At 42.2% G+C, this 27,859-nt stretch overlaps 1 protein-coding gene across 2 annotated transcripts in view; it reads left to right on the top strand.

Annotated features, from left to right (window-relative positions):
• LOC126399224 (exostosin-1) overlaps nt 1-27,859 on the top strand; it is a 388,340-nt gene that overhangs the window by 285,482 nt on the left and 74,999 nt on the right. For both annotated transcript variants that reach the window (XM_050059081.1, XM_050059080.1), the window contains one exon: nt 24,136-24,229. In XM_050059081.1, coding sequence (XP_049915038.1) covers nt 24,136-24,229 — 94 coding nt within the window. The remainder of the gene's footprint in view (nt 1-24,135; nt 24,230-27,859) is intronic.

Here is a 27,859-nt window from a genome sequence, read left to right as displayed (position 1 = left end):
ACAGTGATAAATATGGAAATTTCCCTCTCTCTCAAAGACACACCGACACAGCAATGAACATGCAAATGATTCTCCCTCAGACACACACACACACACACACACACACACACACACACACTCGAAGCTAAGGTGTTTCTGTGAAGCTGTGCCATCTGTCTTCTGGTATTTTGATGAAGCTTGACGGGAGCAGACCTCTGTAATAACAGTATTTTCCCTTCAAAGTAGTTTTGGTGTAACGTAAACTTTGAGGAACGTCCTCTGGGACTCCTCAGCTCCCCGACCTCTGTCTCGTCCGCCCTCCCACAAACCTGCGGAGCTGCTGTTGCATGGATATGAAGGTTAAAAGCGATGCTACCGAAAGTCGCACACAAGTATTCCCAGTGTGTAGGCACACAGTGGTACACAGAAGTTTGTTTTTGGCTGATTTCACTCTGGGTTTGTTTGTTTGAGTCGGAAACAAAGTTTGATTCCCTGTCTTTTTGAGCCCACTGGTCTGCTGTCACACTTGTTCTGCTTTTGCTAGTTGTGGTCAGCTTGTACCAACGATGTGAGGATGTTCTCCACTGTTTTCATGTTGTGTGGCTAGACTTCCTGAAAAGACAAATGCCAAGAGGAAGCAGTTGACAGGCAGGCAGAATGATGTGGGCATGATAGGGAGCATGGACATTTGTATGGATAGAGACAGGGCCGAGGTGGGACTCAGACTCAGCCCAGGAGTTTTATGCCTCAGACCACCCCACTTTAGTTCACAACCCATTAGACTGGAGATACAATTACAGTTTTACTTTGTAAGTCTGCTATCGTGGTCTGTTCTCTACAACCTTGTTATTCACAGTGTGTGAACCTCCTTACCCTAACCTTCCCGTCTAATCAATCTGCCTTTTATTAATCTAATCTTTATTCATTTATTTATTTCACAGTAATCGATATCTAGTTCCTAAAATGTTGAGGCAGAGGGTACTTGCTGTAGCTCTGGTTGAGGGTGAGAGGCTGTCAACAAATAGGTTGTTGGGCACAGGGAAACGGAGATCTGTGTGGGTACATCAGATCCTAAAAAAGGGGGTGGATCATGGGGAGTACCACCAGTTTGCATCCAAGATGGCCATTTCAAGTACTGCACTTATATGCTTCCTTGCCTGCTGTTTTTTATTGAGATCGTGGTGACTGTGGTTTGTAAAGTTGTATAGTTCTAGGTATCCAGCAACAGCTACCACCAGTTTCTCCTCCATTGTTTACCAACTGTAAACTTGTTGTCATGACCACCACAGAAGGCCCATCTTTCAAATCATCTGATTGGACAAAGGGGGAAAAAGCCGAGATGACATGGAGGAGCTTTTCCACTCTGAATTGAAGTTTTTTTCAACTTAAGGAATTAAAGGGAAATTTCGGTTTATTTCAACCCATCTCCTATCGTCCTAAATTTGTTTCAAGTCACTAGTGACATACAGATAATAGTTAGCATGTTAGCCGTTAGCCTAGATACAGCCGTAGCATCAGACCTGTTAAAACTTAATTGAACGGGACTCCTTTCAAGTGCAAAGTTAGTCCACTAAACAAGCTTTTTCTCCACAAAGACCGCCTCATATCGTTAGGATAAATGTCAGAGAACATATAGAAAACTACATGTAAACGTGTTGTCTTACCTTACTGCTGCCATGTTTGTTGTTTACCATTTAGCTAAGGCTGCAACCGGTCCCATTCCTTGCGACAGAGATATTCCTCTGTCGCAATCTAAGTTACGAATTACAGCGTTAACGGAACACACGGTGTGTGTGACCAAGCGAAGCTAGTCATGGTTAGGTTATGTTGCTTTCACATGGAGACAGGAAAAACAGACAAACGAACAGTCTGACGAATAGCAGGACCACAAAACGAAACATGGTTTTGATTTTTTTGCAATGGTGATGCCATAATGTTTACAAAGAATAGACTAAAATATATCAAATAAAATTACTTTGTGTTTATTAGCCTATTTTATGTAATTTTTCTTTTAGTACACAGTAATTGAACAGATCACCCATGTTTTTGCCTTGTGTGAAGGAGCTATGTAACAACTGGTCATAATTTCCATTGCGAAGCATGGCAGAAAGTTAAAATATTTTAACTCACTCAAACGGCAGTGTCGTCTACCATTACTGTTGCCAGCATTCTCTGCCAGCCTCACTCAATTTCACCGTCCTGTGCTCATCCACTAAAATGTTACCACGGTTTGCGTTCTACTGTGTCCCTGATTCCATGTGAACGCAGCACTAGCCTATTGCTGTTGTGTGAAGTTAATGTTGAATTAAGATCATAAACATCGCAGTAATTGTCAGCGTTTTTCAAAGAACCTAACGCAACAGGCTTCTGATCTATTAATAATATGATTGTGTTCACTGAGCCTGACACCAGCTGTTGCGGTCAAACAACCAGCCCAGCCCACGGGGAGTCTTCCTGCCTGGACAAAAGAAATCAAAATTTAGAGACCCTACACTAACATGGCACATGGCGTGAGTGAGGCACTTCTGGAAATCATAGAAAAGGGTCCGACGTGATTAATTGTACAAATGGGAATAACAGTGCACACTTTTGGACGTTTGGTGATACTTCTGTACGAATAAAAAGTGATGGAAGTAGCTGAGAGAGAAAGAAATGTTTAAATCTTCTCTTACCACCACAAACATGTTTGATTGGTGACTTGCTTGTCTGATCATTGTTTTTGGAAAGTAATTAAAAGTTTCAGGTGTCAGAGTATCAAAAAACCTTATCATATGAAAAGCAGTTCATTTGAAGCATACTAAAGCCTTTAACCCTCTCCTTCCTCACCCCAAACCTAAATCTACTTTGGTTGATGAAAATCTCTTCAGCTTTTCCACATCCATCTATTTCTATAGGGACATTTGGTCAAATCAAAGGAAACACACATCCACACACTAAGTTTCAAATCATAACTGCTGTCTTGTCTCAACCAGACCTCCATTTCATCCTATTGTTTGCAGCATAAGCCATTAAAGCATCAAACATTTTCCATATGGCATCTGAATTATGTGATTTGTTGACTACAGATTGGAGACAAAGGCAGCGCTTTTAAATGCACGAGCACGCCTCTGCACTAATGCGGGCACAGACATTTATAAGACTAACTGTGGAGAAAGCAGCCGCCCATTCTGTCTCTCTCACACAAGCACACTCACACACACACATTCCCTGCCTCGCTCTTTGATGGTGGACTAAATAGCTTGTTGATGCTTTGACGAGTTTTTAAACAGCTTCCAACAGACTCCAAAGAGCCAGGTGCTGATCGACTTGGCTGGGATGTGGTGGCAGCTCAAACTATCCCCCTTCAGCTGGTTTTTAGACTTGACCACAGCTCTTTCCAGGGTTTTTACAAGATAGATTCTCAACTGTGCACTTTGAATTGTTCCAGTAATTCAAAGTGTGACACATTTCCCCTTGGTGTTCTGAGTTATGACCGCTGTTGCCTTAAAGCCTCACACAGGAACAGCTAAGATTCTTATTTAAGTATTTCTTCACTGCGCTGAGCAGTGGGACCACCTACCACACTGTGCTCTGCATTTTAATGGCCACTAACTCCTTCCATCTCTAATATACATACTTGACACAAAATTATTATATTTAATTAGTGGAATTATAATCATGGGATCTTACAGTAGCATGGATTTACCTCCATACTGAGGCAAAAAAAACTTTTAAATGAAAGTGGCATTTACATGTGTAATATATGATGGTCTGGGTGAATACTTGATTCTGATTGGCTGCCGGCTGTTTGTCAGTACTTGAGAATGTACACCTACAGTACCAAGCCGTTTTGGTTAAACTGTCTGTTAACCGTTCTAAATTAATGCGTTGCCTTCATTATAGTATGAGTAACCATAGTAACAGGGTTGCAGATCGTTAAAGCCTCTGTTTACTATTTATTTCCAACACTGAGTGCTGTCCTTAAGTGCCTCTTTCTCTGAACACCACAGGATGGAGACTGTAACACACAAGCTGCAGGAAGTACACTGGACCATAATCACATAAACATAATCTCAGAACCCATGCGCTATTCAGCTTGCTACTTCAGGTTGCGGCCAACAGTAAGTACATGTTTGTACGTGACGTTGATGGATAGCTAGCTAGTCTTGCTGTTAAACCTACTGTCAAATTGTATTACTGTTTGTCAACAGTATGCAATGTTATTGCCTTGGGTCCATGTCATTGGTCCGACAGCCCGTTGTTCCGATATGTGATTATACTAGGCTATACTGTATTTGTGTACCATAGAGGATCAGCAAACAACAAAAGTAGGCTACTGGTCAAGATACAAGTGTCATAGAGAGGAGAGAATGAAACACCATAACCTCCTGTTATTAACTCTGGGATCCGGGTTGTGTGGGGAGCTCTCCGCGGTGCTGAACGGCTCCCGACGGGCGTATTTCTGCCTTGATGGCGCGCTGCGACCGGCTCTGGGTCAGCTGGGAAAGGCTTGAGGCGAAGCAGGTTCACGGCTTATGTGTTTGTCACTTTCTTTTTCATTTTAACCCACACCATGATCTTTTCCTGACCCTAACCAAGTGATTTTTGTGCCTAAACCTAACCAGACCTTAACCACAGGGCATCATGATGATTTCGGAACAACGGGACTTCGGAACAATGGGATGTCGGACCAATGGGCTGTCGGACCGATGGGCAGTTCCCATTGCCTTTGAATTTTGTTAGCATTATGCTAGCTTTCTGGCTAACAGAAGAAGAAGAAACAAGAAGAAGATATACTTTAGCCACTTTTACACTGCCAGATTTTTCGCGAATGTTGGGCCGTATTGCTGGCAAGCTACGAGTGTTGTGCCGGATTGGCGAGTTGATCCGAGGTGCCCAATTTTCCACCTCGTAGGGTAAACATATTGGCGGAACCCTTTTAGTTTAAAAAGACCGAGGCGGCCTTCCGCAACCGGAGGGGCTGTTGATGACTTGTGGGAGGAGCTGTTGATGACGCCGCACGTGCGACCCACTGGCGGTGAATAAACAGGAAACAGCTGATAGCAGGAATTAGCGAGCAGCTAGTAGCAAGAGGGAAACACAAACCTGACAAACACTGTAAAGATGAGCAACTGAGGAGACAAAGAATTGCGCGCCCTCCTTGCCCTCGCCTATGAAGAGGCCATTAACCGCCAGATGTCAGGAACGGTGAAGAACAGGCCGACTTATGAGAGAATTGCGAAAGGACTGACTCCCTCCCACGTCAGTGGTTACGTCACACACTGAGCTACACATTGTGTTACTTGCTCACAAATTTGCACAATTCCTATCTAAAGAGGGCTTATATTTTAATTAACTCTGTTGTATACACACATGCACGAACAGGACCTGTACATGCATTAAATGGAGAGAGTGAGAGAATGAATGTCAGAGTGAGGGGGCTGCCTGGAGCAGGCGCCCTGAGCAGTTGGGGGTTTAGTGCCTTGCTCAAGGGCACCTCAACAGTGCCCAGGAGGCAAACTGGCACCTCTCCATCTACCAGTTCACACTCCATGCTTGGTCCGTGCGGCGACACGAGCCAGCGACCCTTTGGTTCCCAAGCCGAGTCCCTATAGACTGAGCTACTGCCGCCCCATAACAGCTAAGAGCCAAAAGGGTTCTATGGGCTTACTAGAAATATCATCCATTGTATCAAAGGTTTGTCCTATTTACTGGAGTAGTGAATAACATTTCCAAGAGCTCCTTCTTAGCTTTTACAATGCTGCTTCAACATGGTGTGAGCTTCAAAGAGCATTTGTGATCATTGTTTCTCAAAGCATTGAAACACACTGATGTTTATTTCAGCCTTTCTCTCCCACATAAGTGCACGTATTGTCAGTTAGCACAATACTGTCTCTCTATAATACAGTGGAATTTTAACATGCTAATTTCTATGATAAAATTAACAATAATAAACTTAACTTGTCACTGATTAGTTGTGTATAAAGTAACACTTTGCAGTCAACAAGGGGCTAACATTACAGAAGTGAAACTGCAGCTCTCCCAAACCAACACTTTAGACACACACACACATGTTTACACACACTGACACAGTAAACCCAGCAGCTCCTGGCCTGACTTCACAAATCACAACTGCTCCACATCTTGTGCCGCCGCAGGTGCCTCTTCTCGTGACTCCCATTCTGAAACAAATTCATCAAACCACACACTCCCCCTCTGTCTTCTGCTCACAAGAGTGTGTTGAGGAGGAGACGACAAATTTGGGGAGTCAGCGAGGGAAACTGTGCAAATATAATGTGACTGTTGTGTGTTGCCTGAATGCATTCACCGACACTCTGTGGCACAAAATGTGGCTGCACAAATCTTTAGGGACTGAGTTTTTATCCCTTTTCCCTTCTTATTCAAATGTAATTCATTTTACATCTTAAAACGGCTGCAATTATATTGAGCATTTATTTTTAGTAATTTGTTCAGATATTTTTTTTCAGTCTATATTGTGTTGCTTTGCTGTAATCTGATGGACCCCGAAGTGACCAAACTGGACACTATTGAACATATTTATTGCTGACTCTGTGATGCTGTAAGTGAAAATTTATTTTGCAAACAAATCAAAGCCTCGCGAATCACAAGCCTCGCCTGTAACTGATGACAAGGTAATTCATATTTCATTTATTCATCCCACTCCTGGTGTGTGTTTTTTCTCTGCTGTTGGAAAGTGGACCAAATGTTTTTGTTTGCTGTGCATTTAAAGACCTTGGACCCTAATTGTGTGCAAAATTATCCCTTTCCAGAAATCATCCTCCACTCTTTGCTTACATTCTGGGCTCTATTTAAATGATATATAGCATATGGTCTAAAGTGCATGGCACATTTAAAGCGTGTCCAACCACTTTTGCTAGTTTACCAGCACATTATCTGGGTGCTCAGTAAGGCTCAGTGGGCAAAGGGGTTGTATTTATTGCCTTAATTAATCATAAGTGTGTTTAGGGCTTAATATGAATTCAACCAATCGCCCATCTCTGTCTTCATTCGATTCCCATTCCCTTTCAAAGACATGTGTACCTGCACCTGACACACTGCTATTTACATGACGGATTAAGCAAGCGATTTTCTGCTGACAGTAATGCAATAAGAGCAGTACTAATAATATAATATAATGTGCTTTTCAAAACAAAGTTACAAAGTGCTTTACATGGTTGATGCCAAATTTAAAATAATTTGGGATTCAAGCAAATAAAATGAGGCAATTCTAAGAAATACAAAGAACAATGAAAATAAAATAAAGATAAAATACCATCACTGAAGCAGGTAAGCAAACCTGGCAACTAATTACCCTGTAGACTGCACTCAGGTACAGCAAATCATACAATTAGAGTAATAGAAAAAATAAGAATACAATAACCAGTGACAACACAAGATAGGGATTTAAAATATGTCACTGATTCTGCAGCCTCAGATCCTCAGGCAGGGAGCTCCAGAGCTGAGGGGCCTTGACTGCAAAAGGTAATGTCACTGCAGCAAATATCATGGGACATTAAAGCTGTGAAACTAAACACTGTTCTTATAAACTTGACAGAAGAAACAGAACTAAATATTTAGTTTCTGAAATAATCAATGAGGTAACACTGCTCCTCGTGCATACATGCACACAGTGTCTCGCTTAATAAGGATTCTGCTGCTGAGCAAAGACAGCAGCTCTGCTCTCTGCTATGCTCACATTTTAGAGAATGTAATTCATATTTACCTCATTAATAATGTATTATTTCACCCACCTGCAACCCATCCGCATGTCCCAGTGTGTGTAACAAGCAGAGTGTAAGCGCACTGTGAACCCGCCTCTGTATGCGCATCTTACTATCTGTATAATGCGCCATGTAACTAGCAGGAGAATATCGCACCAGGTTTTTGTTTGTCAATGGCGCAATCACTTTTTGCTGCCTCACAATAGAAGTATTTCAACAATGCACCTGAGCTGGGCGCAAAAATGGGTGCAAGTACTTTTGTTACTTACACAATGGTAGTGCTGGCCGTCAAAATGACAACTGTGTCAGTCTGAAATGACCAAAAAGAGATGTACTGAGTTGTGTGCCGCTTTAAATGAGTGTAAGATGGCCCCTTTATTTTAATGCTCTTTAAATCACCTTTGCTCATTTTTAACTGTTCTTATGAAATCCTTTCCAGCTGTAGGTTGAAGATGTTTAATTTATTTCCCTTGTTTTGTAAATTGCACAAGTGAGCAACATTTATGAACATTATTTTTCTCTTCAAGGACGTCCGTGTGTGTGTGTGTGTGTGTGTGTGTGTGTGTGTCTCCTGTATAATTAATGGGTTCCCAAAATGCATGGTAGGCTTCACACACACTGAACAATTACACCAAGAGGGAGTCTGTGTGTGAGACAAAGCCTTCAGTTCTTCAGTGTGTGTGTGTGTGTGTGTGTGTGAGGTGCCTGTTTGTAGTAATTACTGCTGATGCCATTTATAGTTTACACAGTACGCTGCATTTATAATGATAAATGTTGGGGGGCTGGAATCCCCAGACTTTAGCGAAGTTAGATAAGTGTCCTCCTTACAGACTCATTGTGAGGCTGACTGTTCTTGTATGAGCACAATACATCCGTAATGATACTTAAAGTGTTTTTTCAATACGTCTTTTTTCTGCAAAACCTTGTAACGAAATTGTAGATTTCTGTAAGAAAATATACCAAACTCTCAGTGCTTCAGTGATAAATCCTGCCTGACCACAGGCTGCTGTGCTTCGTCTAAACTGAGCAAAGTTTGGATCAGCAAGTGTTTGATTAAAGCCGAAGTAAACATTAAAATCTGAGGAAGCATTTTCTGCTTATTTAACAGAAAGAAAGAGTGTGTGGTTTGACTGTTTCTGATACAAGGACAAATCTTATCCTTTACTCAGGAGGTTTTAAAGGCACCTTGTGGAGCTTTTATGTAAACAAACAAGTTTCTGTTTACCTTTAGTTTCTTATCAAAACAGATTGAGGCCTAACAAACATGTAAAATGAATTTCCTTCCTCATAAAAGATTTGTAATTTGAACATTTTAAACCTGCATTGTTCACATGCATGTTCTTCTTTCTTTCTACATTTTTACTCCACATTGCTCGACCCTTGGCACTTTTGGCCTTGGTTAACATGCTGAGAATGTTTCTGCCTAAAGTACAAACTTTTCCTGGGAGGAGAGCTCTCCACAATGTGTAGTACTCAAGACTGGAATCCAGGGGTGTAAATATAGACAGTGCAGGCAGTGTGGTTGCACTGGGGCTCGTTGGGTTGGGGGGGGGGGTGTGGTCCTTGCGAATGATTCAGATTGCTACCTCAGAACTACACCTGTGTTCAAAGAAAACCTCACATTAGATAAAAAATAGTGCCATTTACCGTAATCTATTTGGCTATATGCCCCCTAAAATATGAACCCCTCTGCTTCATGATGTTTTCTTGTCTTGTCTTGTCTTGTCTTTTCTTGGTAAAATAAAATATTCATGTAAATTGAAGCACGGTGGTGTAGTGGTTAGCATTGTTGCCTCACACCAAGAGGGTTCCTGGATCCAACCTGGGATGGGGTTTGCCCTTCTGTGCGGAGTTCGCATGTATCAGTGTGGATTTTCTCCGGGTACTCCGGCTTCCTCCCACAATCCAGAGACATGCAGGTTAGGTTAACTGGCTGTAGATGTGGATGTGAGCATGAATGGTTGTCTGTCTCTATGTGTCAGCCCTGTGATAGTCTGGCGACCTGTCCAGAGTGTACCCTGCCTCACACCCAATGTCAGCTGGGATAGGCTCCAGCACCCCCGTGACCCCTAATAGGTCGCGGGGGCTTGTTTTCTTTGATAGTTTGTCATATACAGGTATGAAATGATGATTCTTAAGTAACATGTATGTTGATGTTGCCTAATGTCAAGTCTCTTTTTGATCATGTGACAAGACAATTCGATATGGTGGCTAGTTTGGGCCCAAAATCTGTCAAGACTGACAAGCTCAGCACATCTCCGAGTCCAGTGAGCAGTCATGACTTTCAAATATAAAAGCATCAGTGAGAAAGGTCAAGGGAGAAACTAACAGGAAGAAAAAGTAGCAAAGCTCCCTAAATTAGATTCCTTTGGCTTTTTTATAAACAGTCGCCAGTGGGGTGTGTGTGTGTGTGTGTGTGTGTGTGTGTGTGTGTGTGTGTGTGTGCGTGCGTGCGTGCGTGCCTTATAACTTGTAAGTAGCATGCATTAGGGCCTTTCACAATAGTGTGCACTGGGGTGCGTGGTAACTATGTTATACCACTGCTGGAGTCAATCGCATTTTCACTCTGTCTCGTCTTAGACAAAGAGGACTCTGGGTTTTATTTCATGAGCGGTCAAGACCATAACTGCGGGGATATTGGTAAATTATCTGTCTTCAATAAGGAGTGTTGAATACAGATGGTTGAGTTGATTTCAGCAGCTTAGTGGGTTTTTGTTTGTTTTGTTTGCTCATAGAAAACAAAATCTTCCCACATATATATGTTCTTTAGTGATTCATGTAGTGTGGGACACCAGTCTGTTGGTTGATCAGGACTTTGGTCTCGCTTTAGATGCTCTTGATTACAGCACTGGCTCTCCAACTGTATTTCTTTTGTGTGTAATATTTTGTTTTGTGGATTTGGGCTTTTCTCTTCAGATATAAAAACATATTTTTCACTACTGTAAACCAGACCTTAGGGTCTACTCTGTAAGGCCTCATATCGATCCCTCGCCCCTGAAACTATTTAGTGTCTTCTGCTGAGAGAACCCTTTTACTTTATCGTGAGCAACACTATTTGTTTTGTTTTTCAGCTAAAATGTTCTGAGTGATTCTCTGTGGCACATATTGATTTTTAATTCCTCCTTACTGGGTATCATCCAACTCTGTCTTTCTCTTGTCTGTCTCGCTGTCTCTTTCATGCACACAAACACAAAGGAAAATACTCTGAACCCACGCAACGCTCCACACTCACACAGGATCTACATACTGTTCGTTTTTATGGATTGTCGCCAAAAGCTATCAGATTAGTCAAAGACCATTTTCAAACAGATCTGCAGTTCTCATGCATACAGAAGTTGTTGCGTTTCCTGTTGCAATCAGATCCTGAACAGAACAGTTTTAGGTAATCGAGGTCCTGCTGCGACGAGCATTGTTCAGTTAATTGGAAGAGAAAGTGGAGAGAAAGTGCAGATATAAAGCTGATTATGCTCCATAAGTTTGGAATAAGGCAACAAACTACAAATAATGGCAGTGAAAGTACTTGCAGTGCTTGCATGTAGTGTGCTTACTTTTTATCAAATACGGTTTCCACCACCCTGTTCTCATTCCCAGGTAATCATTCACCAACGCCAAAGGCACCCTTTGGCGTCTGTATGAGACACATCAGGCTTTTACGAGGGGTATTACAATACATGTATTCCTATTGAACCATTTGGTACGAGGCTTTCGGTTTGGTAAGCCTTAAACAACACACTATGCTAAGCTAGCTTGTTGCAAGATGGTTATTAACACCATTACCAGATCAGAAATAGAAGATCCTCCAATAACCTACAGGTCTCAGGTTCAAAGCCACTTTGGTTTCGCTGTGGATTATGAGGGCGATGGTGGGAGACATTGGTTGATAGAAACACACCGAGCCAAAGAACAAGCAACAGTCATGGCACACACACTCCAAAGGGGTCATCCCTATGTTTCCAGGGTTTTATGTTTCCCGGGTTCTATGTTCCCAACTTAACCCTGCAAAAAAGCTTCTATGTTCCCCACTTACACAAAAAGGGTTCTATGTTTCCCGCTTGGTTGAGCGGGCAACATGGAACTCGGGAAACATAGAACCTTTTTTGTGTAAGCGGGGGACATAGAACCTTTTTTGCAAGGTTAAGTGAGGAACACAGAACCCGGGAAACATAGAACCCTGGAAACATAGATACGCTCCCACTCCAAACCAGGGAACGAGATACGGCATGGCTATAGCCTCTTGTTCAGCAGCTAACAGCAGCGAACATTAGCACAAAGCACACACTCACAGCAGGGAGCATCAACTGCCGGCAGGCCAGGTAGCCAATTCAGTGAGTGACAGCTATTTGTTTTTGTTTTTATATGACTGTGGCATTTCACAGAGATGCTTATTCGTGTATTTATTAGACTGAAAGAGCTCAGAGAGCTTGTGGGATGTAGCAAACTCGCCACTCACACCCAGTGGGCAATAGAAATGACACTGATACTATGTGCTCAAATGTCAATAGTAATGTAGTTTTTTTCGTTATCAAGACACCAAAATGGTGAAGAACAGCTGAAAGGTCAAACTCCACAATTTAGTACTACACTGTTCCCTGTCTTCACACCTTTTCAACAAGTATTTTCTAACATGTTTAACGTGTTCAGAAAGAAATTACTGGTTTTGCTTTACCCAGATTCTAACAAGCCCATTTCAGCCACACTCTAATTCCTGCTTTGTACAAAACAAAAACAAAAGCCCAAACTATGTTACTTTTTACACATCTAAAATTCTAAAAATCAAGGAATTTTCTCTGGCATTTTTACTTTTTTGCTGTATTGAAAACAGCCTGCATTCTGCTCCCCTGCTCTCCCAGTTTTCCCACTCTACCTGCCAGCCACTCCCACCAGATCACCCCACCCCTCTCACCTGCCTCCACAGCTGCAGCTCATCAGCCAATCAGCTCAGTATTTAAGCCTCTCCAGCACACACACACTCTTTGCCAGATTGTTCTTCACCCACACGCAAGACTTTCCAGCACTTCTTACCTGCCTGATCTCCTGTTATGGACCCTGCCTGCCTCTGACCTGCTTACATCGTCTGTTTCCCAGTAAACTCACCAGCCTTCTGCCTCAGCAGCTCTGGTTTCTGTCTGCCTGTGGCTGTGTGGTATTTTCCTGCGACGATGTTTCAGCGAGTACTCCCACCTGCTTGCCAGTTGCCTGTGAGACGCCACACGCTGCCTTGTGTGTGTGTGTGTCCCTCTTTCACCTACCTGTTGGCTCCTTGATCCATCGCCTGGCATCTACTTCCCTGCTGCTCATCCCTCGTTGGCTCTGCTGCTTTGCTGGACTGCTCTTCTGGTTCCTGACCCCTCACCTTCTTGACCACACCATCAGTAAGCCCCCCTCTGTCACCTTTGTCAGCAGACTGAATTGTTTGGGTCCGAGGACCCCTGTCCTTATTTTCTCTCCCGCTTTCGTGTTTGGCTCAGTCTGTTCCCTGGCCCCTGAACCCAGAGACTGTGTGTGGGCTCTTACCAAACTTCAGTATAAACCCATCTGCATCAATATTTGACGCTGAGTACAACAGACATAGTAAATAGCAAGACACTCCACATAGGGCAGGTGGGAGTGGTGGTCGATGGGTCAAACATAGACTTTCATCCAGGATCCCACTCTTCTTATCTCTTGTGACATCCAAAATCAATGTTGTTTTAATGTAACATTTCGTAACTTACATAGGTATGTGATTAGTCACATGACGTATTTACATCTTGTTACTTCTATTAATCCAAAACATGACATTTTTGCTAAACCTAACCAAGTAGTTTTGTTGCCTAAACATAACCGTGACCATTTCATAATGTTGAAGCTGTAGTTGATAACTTTTATAAAAATAGCTTTTTGTCATATTCGATCAAACTCTCACTATATCCACAAAATATTACATGAGACAGATTCTGTCACTGCATTGCCTATTTCTTCAAATATTTTCAGAAACATATTTTAGTGTACTGTTTAGCTGTAAAATGAGAACATTCGCTCCAGCCTGTGGGCTGTGCTTAGTTTTTGCTTGACTGTTTTCAACCTGGTGGATGAGTCACAAGCTTTCTCATTTTACAGCTAAACAGTACACTAAAATATGCTTTTGAAAATAATATGTGGCAAGAAAAAAGCAATGCAGTAACAGAATCTTGAGCTATATTTGATGAGCGCTGACTGTATGACAGTGTGAAGGCAATTCATGAGCACTGACACTATTGACAGCTTTGTTAGAGACTCCTCAGCTCTGATTGGTTGTTTTTGTTCAGGTGCAGTAAATGCTTGCAAATGCCATCAAAATATGAATATATATATGAATTTTATCTTTTTTTTTACTTTCCAGCAAAATACAGAGTCTAAAAGTAATTAAATATGTGATTTAAATACTATTAGTTGAAATACTGCCCATGTCTCGCTACAAAGAATACAGAAGAGGTGAAACACTCTCTACTTCCATCACTGCCAACACTGAAGCAGGTGGCTGAGGTGAAGCATGGTGACAGATTAATGAGTTGAGAAATGTGCTCTGAGATGATCAGCCGGCCAGTGAGAGGAGTAAGGGTCCAGCATCTGACTGAGACACGAACTTACCTCCCCAACTGTCCGCCCTATGCCTTATTTTCTAATGTTTATCTCTTCTTATTTCGTGAATACATTTGATAATGTTGATACTTCAAGGAATCAGTTCACAAAGGTTAATAGGAGCACAAATGGTTTTCTACATTATGTTATCATGGTCAGAGTCATGGCAGCAACACACCATGAAGAGCAGCACATACTGTATGTCCTGTTCCTCCTGCTCCTCTTGGGATATCCTGGGGATTCCCTCTTAGACAAGCTGTGATGTCCCAGTTCCTCATGGGATCTACTGCCAGTATATCAAGCCCAGAACAGTGGCAAAAGGACATGTCAGGAGGCTGTCCTCACATTCAACTGGCTGTCGCTTCCTGGAGAGGAGCAGTGATTCGTCCTTGGTCACTGACCTTTTTAGTTCTAAATACAGTGTGTGGAGAGTGAGGGGACAGCAAAATAGTGGCAGTAAAGAGCATACAGAGGTTTCGGTAAAACCTCTAGCTGTCTACACTGACAGGGTGGGTCAACGAACACAGTGAGCCGCTCCGGTCTCACAATTCAGATGGTGGCTGTTCCTAGAATATGCTGTTTGGTAGAGGCTTCAAGGATCAATTTTAGGCGGACACAATACTTTGTGTCACAGTAATGGGTAAAGTTTTACAATTTAAATGCAGATACAATCCTTAAAATGAAAGTCAGTATGACCAGGTTCATTTTATCATCTTGAACCATCATCTTGATTTTAATTTGACCTCTTACTGTGCATCTTTACAGGCTACTTTCATTTAAATACTTTAAATTACATCTTAAGAGTTTATTAAGTTTGATGGATTCATGCAGGTTTTTCTGTGTTTTACAAATGGCAGTAAAAAAGAACTTAAAGGCAACAACTGTTATAGATACAAAAGGATAACAGTGTCCTCTGTATCCAAGACAGCAAACACTACCCTGAAGCTGCTCCGTGCACTATAAGTAATGCTGTGTAAAGCATTTGTTGCCATGTCACGTCTTGACCAGAGTAGGGAGGAAGGCAAGTTTTTCCTGGAGTTGTAGAGGCCTGCACTATCTGAAAGAATCCCTGAGGGAGGGGTAACACCTGCACATAGGAAGGCTCTGCTGGGCCAACGAATATACCAAGAAACAGGCATGAGGAGGCTGCTGTGACTGCTGAATCAACCAGTGCATGAGACTTGGCAGAAATGGGTCGCAACCTGGACTAGAGAGTCTTGGGAGCTCGTCAGCTGTTGGTGTAATTGAGAATCAGTCATTGTCTGATAGAAGGGATTTTTATCCCTAGCTTCTGACAAACATTCCCCCGATCCGTCCATTTAAAACAATATATGATTGCCAAGGCAGTAATGATGCATGGGTCAGAGTTGCACCAAACCAGCCAATGCACACTACCCAACTGGCAAACATATGCGTCAAATCAAGTGCCTGAATCTGACCTACAAACCTGCTAGCTGGAGCTGAAAGTTCCTGGTAAGCTAAATGACTATCGCTAATAACGATCCACTTCTTGTTGGCTACATATCATTTGCTATAAATATCACCAATGTTTTTTCTGTTTAAAAAGTGCAAATGTAGGCAGACAGCAAAGTACTCACCAATCTTTTTAAGTGGTTAAGTGCACAGCTGATATCCTAAGTGGTGTGTTTACATGAGCGTACAACTGATATGTACTGTACAATGGTTTGTTACATGACATTACGTAAGTAATGTACGTTAATAATGCATGTTTAACGGATTCAGTGTGGACAGAGAGACACTTGCATGCCTGCTGTTAGGACATGGAGTTAAGCCTACATATTCTCAGAGGGAAATATTTTTACCCGACATTAATGCTGGAGAAATTTAAGTATGTCGGACTGAACGATTTTCCTGGTAAAACACGAGATAACTGAAATCCTAGGCGCGGGAGTGTTGATGATAAAGGTGCTTGCTATGTGAGAGACAGAAGAGAAGGTGGAAGGTGGACTATTGCACAATGTTTCTAGTGGTAAGTAATTCATAACTTACTCAGAATGCTGCCTTGTCGCTTAATGACCTACCTGCCCAAAATTCCCATATATTCTAAAAAGCGTACCTGAACCACCCAACCTGCAGATAAACCTGCGAGCTCCACGGGTTGTGGGTCGATGCATGCATCACTACTACCATGTGTTACTGTTGTGTAGCGAACTGACAAAAATAACATGAGCTTGTGAATAAATGACTCATTTAGATTGAAGACTAGCACGTCTGATTCAACACTTGCAGACTGCAACCAACTGAAACTTCCCTTGTGCACCAGACGTTAAGGAGGACTGTAGTGGCCGATGCAAAAATGCAAATGCCCCTATGTAGTGTTTGATTTATCCATCCTTGGCTACTGTAAAAACAACATGGGGAAGTCCATGGGAGAGCACATGCTCCATATGTAGATATAAATGACTCATTCTAAGGTATTAAAAACAACAATTCTTATTTTTAGGTGATTATAAATGAATGGAAACATGGTTATGAATATTATATTTCTGCAAATAGATGCCACTAAATCCTACACTCTGGACCTTTATGTTTTAATCTTGCAACCAGATTTAGTAAATCACTGGTATGTAACTAGCTGGTTGTTACTAATACTTAAAGGAGCAAGAAGCGAAATTCATCATTTCTAGATTGAAGGAATTAAAAAATTGCTATGTGAAGAACTAGAGGTGTAATTTCATCTGGAGTATAGCATGACCTCACACAACCTCTCTCTTTGTTGATCTCCAGCTCCTTGTTTACAAGCCGGTCTGGCTGCGCGTTCATGTACGTTCATGTTTCTTTGTCTAATATAAATCACTGAAAGAAGGTTCATTTGTAGTTCTAAACATATTCAGGGTGTTTTTTTACTCAGTTTTTGTCTCTCCCACGACGTTATTCCTCTCTCCTACAGCAGCCATTACAATTACATGCATATGGACAATTATGCAAATTAGGCGATGACGTCATTTAGCGACTTCTAGCAACTTTTAGGACAGCCAATAGCTACTTTTCTTACTGAGGAGTTGGCAACAGTGGCCACAGGCTCACGGAGAAGAGTAGGAACGTTAGCATGGCAGGCGACTAGTGCTAACGCTAACATCCCTACTCTTCTCCGTGAGCCTGGCAGGCTTGCGGGCTCACGGAGAAGAGTAGGGACGTTAGCGTGGCAGCCGACTAGTGCTAACGCCAACAGGAAAGCAGGGAAATAGCTAAACACAGCAGAGACTGAGAGTGAGTGAAATACATCGCTAACTGCTAAACTAAGACAAACGTAGTTGGCTGTTTAGGTTTTATTTCCTCGCCCCTGTGGCAAGTGAATTTGCCTGTAGTGAAACCGGGGCTAACCGGTGCTTCTTCCTCAGGCTCCACTTCACTCAGCTGCCAGCACAGCCAGTTAGCCTCCGCTAGCTTCCCAGCTAAAGTTAGCCCCGGCTCTCCGTTTGGATCCAAATAGAGCACAGAGTCCTGGTTTGTTATTCAGGTTAATGTGGGAAGAAGCAGCGGGTATATCAGGCAGCCGAGTGAAGTGGAGACTGAGGAAGAAACACCGGGACCGTCTGGATGTAATAGTCCGTGGATGCTGCGGTCCTCGGCTGCACAGACGAGGCAAGTGGGGTAGGGGGTGGAGAACAGAGGTAGAGGGAGGAGTGGCTCATGACACACTTTGTTTTGGTCTACAGGCAGTGCACAACAGCGAACCTAGCGGTGAAACGATTTTGCTTTTTGCCCCTTTAATGAAGGACTTAATGCTAAAACATAGTGATACATTTATAAAAAGCTGGTGCATCCATATCCAGATGTAAAGTGATGTGTTTGCAAAAACCTTCTGTTTCCGTTTCCTGGCTCCAGATGCAGAATTCCTGTCAGGTCTCTGCATTGTTCATTGGCCTTGCAGTTTCTCGTTGTTGGTTCAGTTTGAGGCTCTGGTCCCGCCATACCTGGGGGCAATCCCATCACTGCTGTGTCAGCTTCCAGCTCAGTATCACTTATGTGCACAGGGCCCATGGGTGCTCAGTATTCCAGATTCAGGGTGCAGGCTGCAGCACAGGATAAAGCAGCCCTGCTTACACTGACCTGTCCACTCCGGGCTGAAAAACAAGACAAGTTCCCAGGCTTTTTCATCACAGATTTAAAAAAAAAAAAAAATCAAGGTCAGAGGAATGGGATCTTGTCATCAAACCATGAAAGAGAGGAGCCATGTTGTGATGGCAGATATAATTGCAACATATTCTCACTCCAACCTCGTCGCATACCAACATTTGCTCATGTACTTTCCTCATCCACATATGATGTGCAGATTACCCTGGGTGCGTTGGTTGTTGCTGTTGCCGCCACACACCATTAAACAATAATGGAGACCTGTTGCGTATCATGCCGACGTGAAAGGACAGATTTTTTTTGTTAGTGTCTGACATGACCAAGCGGTCGTTTTCAATGACTTCGGAGTGAGACCAGGTTGATAATTGTAGTCAAATGTTCGTGCGTTGCCATTTCTAACTAACGTCGCATGTGACAAACAGTCTCAGCGGCGGTAAGAATGACCTTGTCATTGCGAGACAAACTGGACACCTGACATTTTACTTTGCTTTTTTCCCTCTTTTACACAAACACACACACACATAAACAATGACACACATACACAGATGCAGTGACAGTAAATGATATGACAGACTTTCTCTTATCACAGAGACTTAAACACATACACACACATTATAGAGGCAGGCTTTCCAGGCAGGTAGAAACACACACACACACACACACACACACACACACACACACACACACACACACACACACACACACACACCAGAGTGTGCCACCAGAGCTTTAAAGTCACAGACTTTGGACTGACAGAAGTGACTTGCTAGTTGAAAAACTCCCCAAGTTTGAGATGTGAGTGGAGCAGAGAGAGTTTATATAAGGCTGCTGTCAGACATTTATGAACGTTTGTATTTTAATTTCAGAGGAGCATTTTGTGCATTGGCAATTTTGATCTACTTGGGTTTCCAGCAACATTTCCATATAGCGCCTTTGATTTTTGGCTTTTTTTTTTTAAACAAAACAGTGAGTCTGAAGGATGACTCAGCGCCCTCTGGAGGATATGCTGCTGTTGTTTATAACCTTGGTGGCAAAATTGTGTCGAACTGGTCAAGTGACTGAACACCTGATTGTACAGCTGTGCAACTAACCAGCATCACATTAGATATTTTGCTCCTTCCCTTCACTCCAGTAAAAATCTATGTTTTAAGTTTCACCTCTGTTTGGTTTGAAAGGTCAGAGTTAGGGTTGATCCTTTGCTGATAACAATGGCTGCTCTTAGCCTTACTTCACAGCACATTTAATTTAATTTAATTTAATTTAATTTTATATACTTTATTAATCCCCGAGGGGAAATTCAATTTTTCACTCTGTTTGTCAATTACACACAGGTCGGAACACACACATGCACAAACTGGACCTATACATGCACTAAGTGGAGAGATGTCAGAGTGGGCTGCCCATGACAGGCGCTCTGAGCGGTTGGGGGGTTCGGTGCCTTGCTCAGGGGCACCTCGGCAGTGCCCAGGAGGTGAACTGGCACCTCTCCAGCTACCAGTCCACGCTCCATATTTTGGTCCGGACGGGGACTTGAACAGGCGACCCTCCGGTTCCCAACCCAAGTCCCTATGGACTGAGCTACTGCCGCCCCCATGCTCTGGAGTCCAATGGCAGGGAAAATGAAATAAATTTCAAATTGTCGCTAACATCTTAAACCACTTCTGCAGTTTTCTCTTAGTGACTGTGTGTGTTCAGGGTCTATCCATTGTTACAACAGCCCAAAATTCTGAAGCCATGTTAGTCCAAAAGAATGCCCTGTTGGACTGGGAGCCCATTTCCATGATAGCCCATTATCCCAAAAACAAATGTCCATTGCTCTGATGTCCCGTTTCTTTGAAAATACACATTCCCTACAGTTAGACAACTCAATTGCCAGAAAAAATGATTGCATGATTTGTCAACGACACTTTTGTAAATGTGTGGTGGGGATTAGGCACAAAAATACTTGGTTGTGGTAAGAATAAGATCATGTTTTGGCTGAAAACTGGCTGTTCGGTGGCACAAAAGTCAATGGACAACCAGGGACTGGTTGGTGAAAAACAGCTGGGGTCCATGGCTCAAACGCCGCTGGGAAACACTGCAAAGGGTGGATTAAAGTAACAGCATCAGTGGCTCAAACGCTGCTCAGGAACACCACAGACGATTGGTAAAATCACCTGCGATCTGTGGCTCAAGTGCTGCTGGGAAACTGAAACTAACTGCAGGGAGTGTGTTTTTCAGAGAAACAGGACTTCAGAGCAATTGGTGTTCGTTTTTAGGATAAAGGGCTGTCGGAGAAATGGGCTCTCGGTCCAGTGGGACATTTTTCTGACTAATGGGGCGTCGAAATTTTGTGCTGTTGGAACAATGGCATGGCACCATGTTCAGTGTTTCCAATACAATCATCACTTCGCCAACAAATTGCTGAAAGCGGCATGCAACTTGCTGGAACTTCAGAACTATGAGGAGGCAACAGGGTGACATGGATTTAGCTGCCTTGTGAAACACACTGAATCAGAAACACACTGAGCACACATATCTGTGGCAGAAAAGTGAATTCAAGGGCTTTCCCACGTAAAACACATCACACAGAGCAAGGTTGTATTTTCAGTGGAGATAGTAGGGCACTAACTCAGGCAGCTGAACAAGCAAAACTGGCTGGTTTTGGAGGTGATGGCAAACTAAATTGAACTTCGACCTCAGATTTGACAACCTCTACAGCACACGTCTATGCTGCAGTGCTATTATTATAGAGCAGAATAAGGTAAAAGTAAAGTTTGTGCATCTTTGATGGTAACACTTTACAATAAGGTACACAAAATTAGAGTAGTTACTGAGGAACTAATGAGGAACAGATGAGGAACTAATGAGTAGTTACTGAGGAACTAACCTCCACAAAATTACAGTAGTTACTGAGGAACTCTGAGGAACTCAGTAACTACTGTAATTTTTGTGTACCTTACACAAAAAGGGTAACTAATGAGGAGGTAATGATTCAGTACTCATTACCTACTCATTGTGATGTCTCACTTTACTTTAGGGTACACAGAAAGGGTAGGTAATGACTAAGTATTAGTTCCTCATTAGTTCCTCGTTAGTTCCTCATTTGTTCCTCATTAGTTACTCAGTAACTACTCTAATTTTGTGTATCTTAGTTCCTCAGTAACTATTCAATAGTTCCTCATTAGTTCCTCAGTAACTACCACAGTTGGGTATAGCGCGTTACAAAGTAACGCATTAGAGTACTTTGATTACTTTTTGCAGTAACGAGTAACCTAACGCGTTAGTTTGCTGTTTGAGTAATCAAATACTTAAGTACATTTTCAAACAAGACATCAGTTACTTCTGTTTCTTTTAGAATGCTGGTCCTTCAGCTCCGAAACAGCAACGGCTGTCGTTTGGTTCTAATAATGGAGATAACGTTAAACCTATCAGTCTGAAAGAAGCCACGGAGCTTGTGGCTCGCTACGTGGTCGGAGAAATGCTGCCGTTGTCTAAATAGGTGGAGTCTAAATAGGTGGAGTAGGACTCGCTGACAGACATATTTCAGACTCAGGAGGACTTGCGGTATGCCTGGTACACACTAGACGACTTTTCTGCCCGTTCTGAAAGTCACTATGTCACATTACACGATTGTGGAGTTATAAAAACGTGCCATGACTTGGCCTACAGAAATGACACACTACACGATGGTACACACCAATTATCCCCGGTCGTCTTTCACGACGTGTGTGATGTCATCGGGTTATTCTTGTCCTATTTTTATTCCTTTTACTATTATTTGAGTCACTGTGTCTGTTCGTGTGCCAGCCGACATGTTGTACAGTAGTCACCTAAAAGCGTCAGCAGATGGCAGGAGCTTCATTTGTCACAAGTACCGTAGGCAAATCCTCCACAACCAAGTTCCTACAAATGTTTCACAATAAAAGCCTATTTAGAAAATGAAGGGATTCTCTCAACCAAAGTTATAAGGGGCTTTTAATTTGAAGGAAAATCAGGAAGTGTTGAGTTTAAAATGACGGCGCGATGTGTTACCTTTTATAAAGCCAAAAAGTAAATATATAAACACACAGAGGGATTAATAAATAACGGACCGTCTATAATGTAGTTTGTTTCAAATGAAGCTGGGAGCCTCTGCAGTTGTGGTGAGTAAAAGCCCCGCCGCTATTTGTTAATGTTATTACTTTATGTCCGACTGTGAGGATGTACCATTGTTTGCTAGCTTGATGCTAATGACAGTGTAACCGAGGGTTTACAGATGTTGCCTATACTGTGTAAAACTATAAAATAACAATACGGAGGCTGCAGTTTCACACGAGGACCACTTTATTCCGTCTTCCATTCCAACTGTAAACTCCACTGCTACCACACCGTGTAACAACACTTCCGCTCTCTGTTAAGCCTTCAAAATAAGAGCTCAAGGCATGTACTGTGATGACAGCTTATAACAGGAACTTAAAATCACTCNGCCCTGTGGTCCATTGCCCAATAGGAAATGTAGAATACTCAAAAGTACTTTAAAAGTGCTTGAGTTATTTTTCTCAGGGAGTAACGTTGGAAGTACTTTAAAAGTACTTTAGTTACTTTACTCAGGGAGTAACGCAGTAAAGTAACTGGTTACTTTTTTTAAAAAAAGTAACGCAGTAAAGTACTTTGATTACTTTTAAAGTAACCCTTACCCAACACTGGTTACTACTCTAATTTTGTGTACCTTATGGCAAAGTGTTACCCTTTGAAGTTCTGGAGTTCTCTATAGCATGGTAGGAAATATCAGGGAGGACAGGGATAACAGGTTAGAAAATGAATCCATCACCACTGAAATCCATTGTTACTGCTGTAAATCCAAGCTGCTGTGTTTGATGCTTTAAATACTGTTTGGATGGATTCCTTAAAACTCTACAGTCAAGCATCACTCAAAATTGGGATAACCCCTCGGTAATACCCGCCTCACCCTGCCCTTAGGGCGGCTAGCTCGCACTAAAAGAATTTTAGGAGTAAAATATTAGTATTGGCCTTCAAAAACTCACATTGATCTCGCCTGATGGACAAGATTCTACATGCTGTCAGATCAATATTTAAGTAAAACCTTCACTAAAGGTAACCCTGTGCTGAGGATTCTCTCCTCACATATCCTGATCAGATGAAATATGTTAAGGGCCACTGGTGTTTGATTATACAACAGCTGCTTTTTTTCCCCACTCCAGCATATTTCATTATTTATCCTCCGTGTATCTTTTGATGTGCTGAAGCTACCTCTCTGCCTTCGACAGACACACATTTTATGAAAGAGACGGAGTCCTTGAAAAAGTCTCTGCTAGCCATTTTAGGAGTAAGCTGCTTTGGATTGTTCTTTGAAATATCTGTGTGTGGATACTGAGGAAATGGAAACAGATTCATGCTTAAACAATCATTTTTCACTTTGGCCTTTGTTTCTCTCAGCTCTTTAGGCTTTATTGTCACCTGGAGAGTGTCCTAAAAATGCCTTTTTGGATTCTAAGCAATTACACAAGGGCATAAAAGCTCACAAGTGCTTTCTTAGAAGTTTGGTTATCCACAGCTCTTCCCCTCGCTGCCATCCTGTCTTTCTCTTGTCTTTAATTGAATGAAATTGTTTATAGATTTTTTTTTTCTCTTCATAGTGTGTTCATGTCCTTTCATAGCCCATTGAGTGAGTTTGTACACTAGGAGAAAATCTTACTGTCTCCTGTTTTGCTTGCTGAGATTTTCCTCTAACCTGATTTTTTATTTGTTTGTGTAGGTTTGACTACCAGGAGCTGCTCCATAACTCCAGTTTCTGCCTGGTGCCCCGGGGCCGACGTCTTGGATCCTTCCGGTTCCTCGAGGCTCTGCAGGTGTGTGTGTTTATACATTATATGTGTTAGTGCTGCTGTGGATTATGTAATTGCATAGTGAATATTGGTCCATGTGCATACAACATGTGAATATACTACAGGTCAGTTCATGAGAGTAAAAGGTTTAGTGTGGTTGAAATGAAGTAGGTTGTGCCATGTGTTTAATGAGCATGTGTTTCTAATGCTGTTGGACAGTCTGGCATGCACTTTGTTTTAAATATACTAATGCCTTAAAGGTATACAATGCAAGAATTGTCGGTTACTGTTGGTAAAGTCAATTGTAAGCAAAAGTGAAGGTGAAAGCCACCCACATATTCACTATATCTGCGTTTTTGTGCTCTTAGTTGCTGATTTTTGTGGCCTTCTCTTGAATACATCCTGCTTTTGGTTTGCCACTTGGTTGCTACCTTTTTATAAAGTACCAACCTCCGCTGCACACTGCACCCAAAACCATCTTAAGCAAAGCAGAATAAGAAAAAGAAATTCAGGCAGAGCACAGGGAAGTCTCAAAACAAAGTTAACTTTGTCAGCAGGACTTTCCACTGAGCCCTGTCTACACTCTAGGGGTGTAACAACACACATATTGGTATTGAACCATTTGGTATGAGGTTTTCTTTTCGGTACGCATTACAAATCAACATGCAACATGCTGTCTTTCCCTCCCACCCCCCAAACCAGAACATTCTACTCCAGTGAGACACACTGGGAGGTTGTTATGCTAAGCTAGCTCATTGCAAGATGGTTAGTAATGCCAATACTAGTCTAGAAATAGAGGATCCTCCAATAACCTACAGGTCTTGTGTTTGGAGATACTTTGGTTTCATTGTGAATTATGAGGGCGATGGCGAGAGATAGTGGTGGATGAAAACAACTAGCAGCAGCTAATGTTAGCACAAAAGCATTCACTAAAAGCAGTAAGCAGTGACTGCTGGTGGGCCAGGTGGCAGATTTGGTCAGAGAGACTAGCCCTTTTTAGATAGGAGTTGTGCAAATTTGCAGGAAAGCCCAATCAGTCTTTTTTCAGCATTGGCAGTATAAAAACACAATCGGGGAGTGCAGCAAAATACTGCCTGCCTACTTTTGTTTATACAGAATGCACCTTTTTCAGGGCAACGGGGGCGTGAGCAAGTAACAAAACGTGTAGCTCAGCGTGTGACGTAAACCATGACATGGGAGGGAAGCCACAGCTGGTCAGTCCTTCGGCAATTCTCTCGTAAGTCGGCCCGTCCTTCACCGTCCCCGTCATCTGACGGTTAATGGCCTCTTCGTTTGCGAGGACAAGGAGGGCGCACAATTCCTTGTCTCCCCAGTTGCTCATCTTTACAGTGTCTGTCAGGTTTGTGTTTCCCTCTTGCTACTAGCTGCTCGCTAATTCCTGCTATCAGCTGTTTCCTGTTTATCCACCGCCAGTGGCTCGCACGTGCGGCCTCATCAACAGCTCCTCCCACAAGTCTCCAACAGCCCCTCCCGTGGCGGAAGGCCGCCTTGGTCTGTTTAAACTAAAAGGAACTCAGCCGTGCGCAATACAGAGAGCAGAGGAGAATTGTAAAGGTGCGACCATGTATGGACAGAAATGACATGCCGTGGTGTAAATGAGATAAACAACATGAGGCTATTTAGTTTGTTTAATAAAAGGACAAGGTATAGACCTGTTCTATAGGAAAGGTAACCTTAAATGACTTCTGTTGTGACTTGGTGCTATATAGAAAATAAAATTATTGTGATGTTTCACAGAGATGTTTATCCATATTTATTAGACTAAAAGAGCTCGGGGAGCTTGTGGGACAAAGCAAAACTGACACTGTGTGTCAGTGATGTTTTGGCAAGAGAAACGACACTGATACTGTACACAGTGTCAGTAATAAGGAAGGGGAGGAGTTGTGTGAAGGATGGTTCAAGTGCTTCATTTAACATGCTTGCAGGTCCACCCAAAAAATCCTGGACACAGAGATGGTGAAAAACAGTTAAATTGTCTAACTCCACAATTCAGTTGTACACAGTTCCCTGTCTTTTCAATTTTTTTTTTTTTTGTGGTCATGTACAGTAGCACCAGCTTCCAGCAGTGACATACTACTGTCACTGTTAAGTGTTATATATGTAGTTCTTATCTCCCAAATTGAAAGTCTAAATGATGCTGCGATGCAAATTTCTTCACACTTTCACAGTGTAAACCTGGGTGGTGGAAATCATTCAACCCTTTATTATGTTTATGTATTTCGTGCCTAAAAACAGTCAAATTTAAAGATATTGGGATATTAAAGATATCAGTCAAAATTTGAAACCTGCCATATGTAATACGTGTGTAGTTTCACGATAAAAACTTCTCCTCAAACCATCAAATACTTCCCACAGACGATGCGAAGAACATGACAGTAAAAACTAAAGTAACTCCTTAGATTTCCCATGACTGTTATTCTCATTACTGGTATAGGCTTGTCAGACAGCCTGTGGAGCTCCAGCTGGGCACTTCAACAAATCAAAGAGTTCCTCGTCCACCTCTTAGCAACAGTTGATCTTATTACTATTGACAATCTGTCATCTCCCTGCCACGGAAAAAGGCCTGTTTCTGTAGATACACGGCAGAGAAGAGAAGCGTCCTCAGACCGCAGATGTGTTCATCTTTCATTAGCACCTTGTTTCTATCTGTCTCTGTGTTGTTTTGACATTAAGTATCTGACTCTGCCCCGTGTCTGCCTCCGGCTGTCTTGTTTACCTTGCTGTTGTTTTTCCTCACTTTCCAATTATTTATTCTGCTGAGGACACGCTGCACGCTGAAGTTTAGGAATAAACAGGTTGAGCTTGCTTCCACCTTCGGGACTCGTCTAGAGAAAGAGCTGGGAGGATTTGTATACGTGTTTTTACTCAGTACTTTGGTGTTATTGAATATTTTTTTACATTAAACTGATTTCACTTTGTAGCTGTTGAAGTAGAAGAGTGAGTAGATGTCGTAAAATGAGTCATTCGACATGTTTGATTACAGAACAGTTACTTTACATAACTTTATTGCACTTTATATATTTATGTCACGCTTTAATACACATCAATATGATGTTAATGTGCCAGACTGAAGATGAAGAGAAGCAACAAACAAGACATATGCTTCACTAACCTCTCTGCATGTGGCACTATGTGGCACCGTATATTCTGTTTTCAGTCACAAGTAATGAGCAAGTAGAGGCTGAACTTTGTGGTGACATTACAAAAGGTTGGCCGTTTTTAAGGGAAGATTCACAAAGCATTAGAATGATTGGCAGAAAAAATGGGCAATACTTAATTAAACGTTTGTCTTAAATGCATGCCAATTTTTTTAATGGCTTTCTCTGCAAATCAGGATAAGAGGAAAGAGAAGGGGAAAAAAACAGAGGGAAAGAAGTGTGCCGAGGTAAAACTAATCATCAGCATTCGGAGGGCAGAAAAACAAAGAGACATGCGAGAGGATGACAGTGAGAAAAAGACAAGAAAAGAAAAAAGCCGTCTCACGGAGCCAGACTAATCAAAGCGGCGAGAATCTGCGTCGACAGGTCACTGATCATGCACTCGGCATTTTGTGAATCTCCTTTAATCTCTCAGCTTCACTTGATTGAGAATCCAGTCGAACTTGAACTTTAAATGAAAATACCAGACTTATTG

The sequence above is a fragment of the Epinephelus moara genome, chromosome 12 (assembly GCF_006386435.1).
Source record: "Epinephelus moara isolate mb chromosome 12, YSFRI_EMoa_1.0, whole genome shotgun sequence".
Lineage (NCBI taxonomy): Eukaryota > Metazoa > Chordata > Actinopteri > Perciformes > Serranidae > Epinephelus > Epinephelus moara.
Note: the sequence above shows the minus strand (reverse complement) of the source record. Positions and strands in the feature narration are given on the sequence as shown.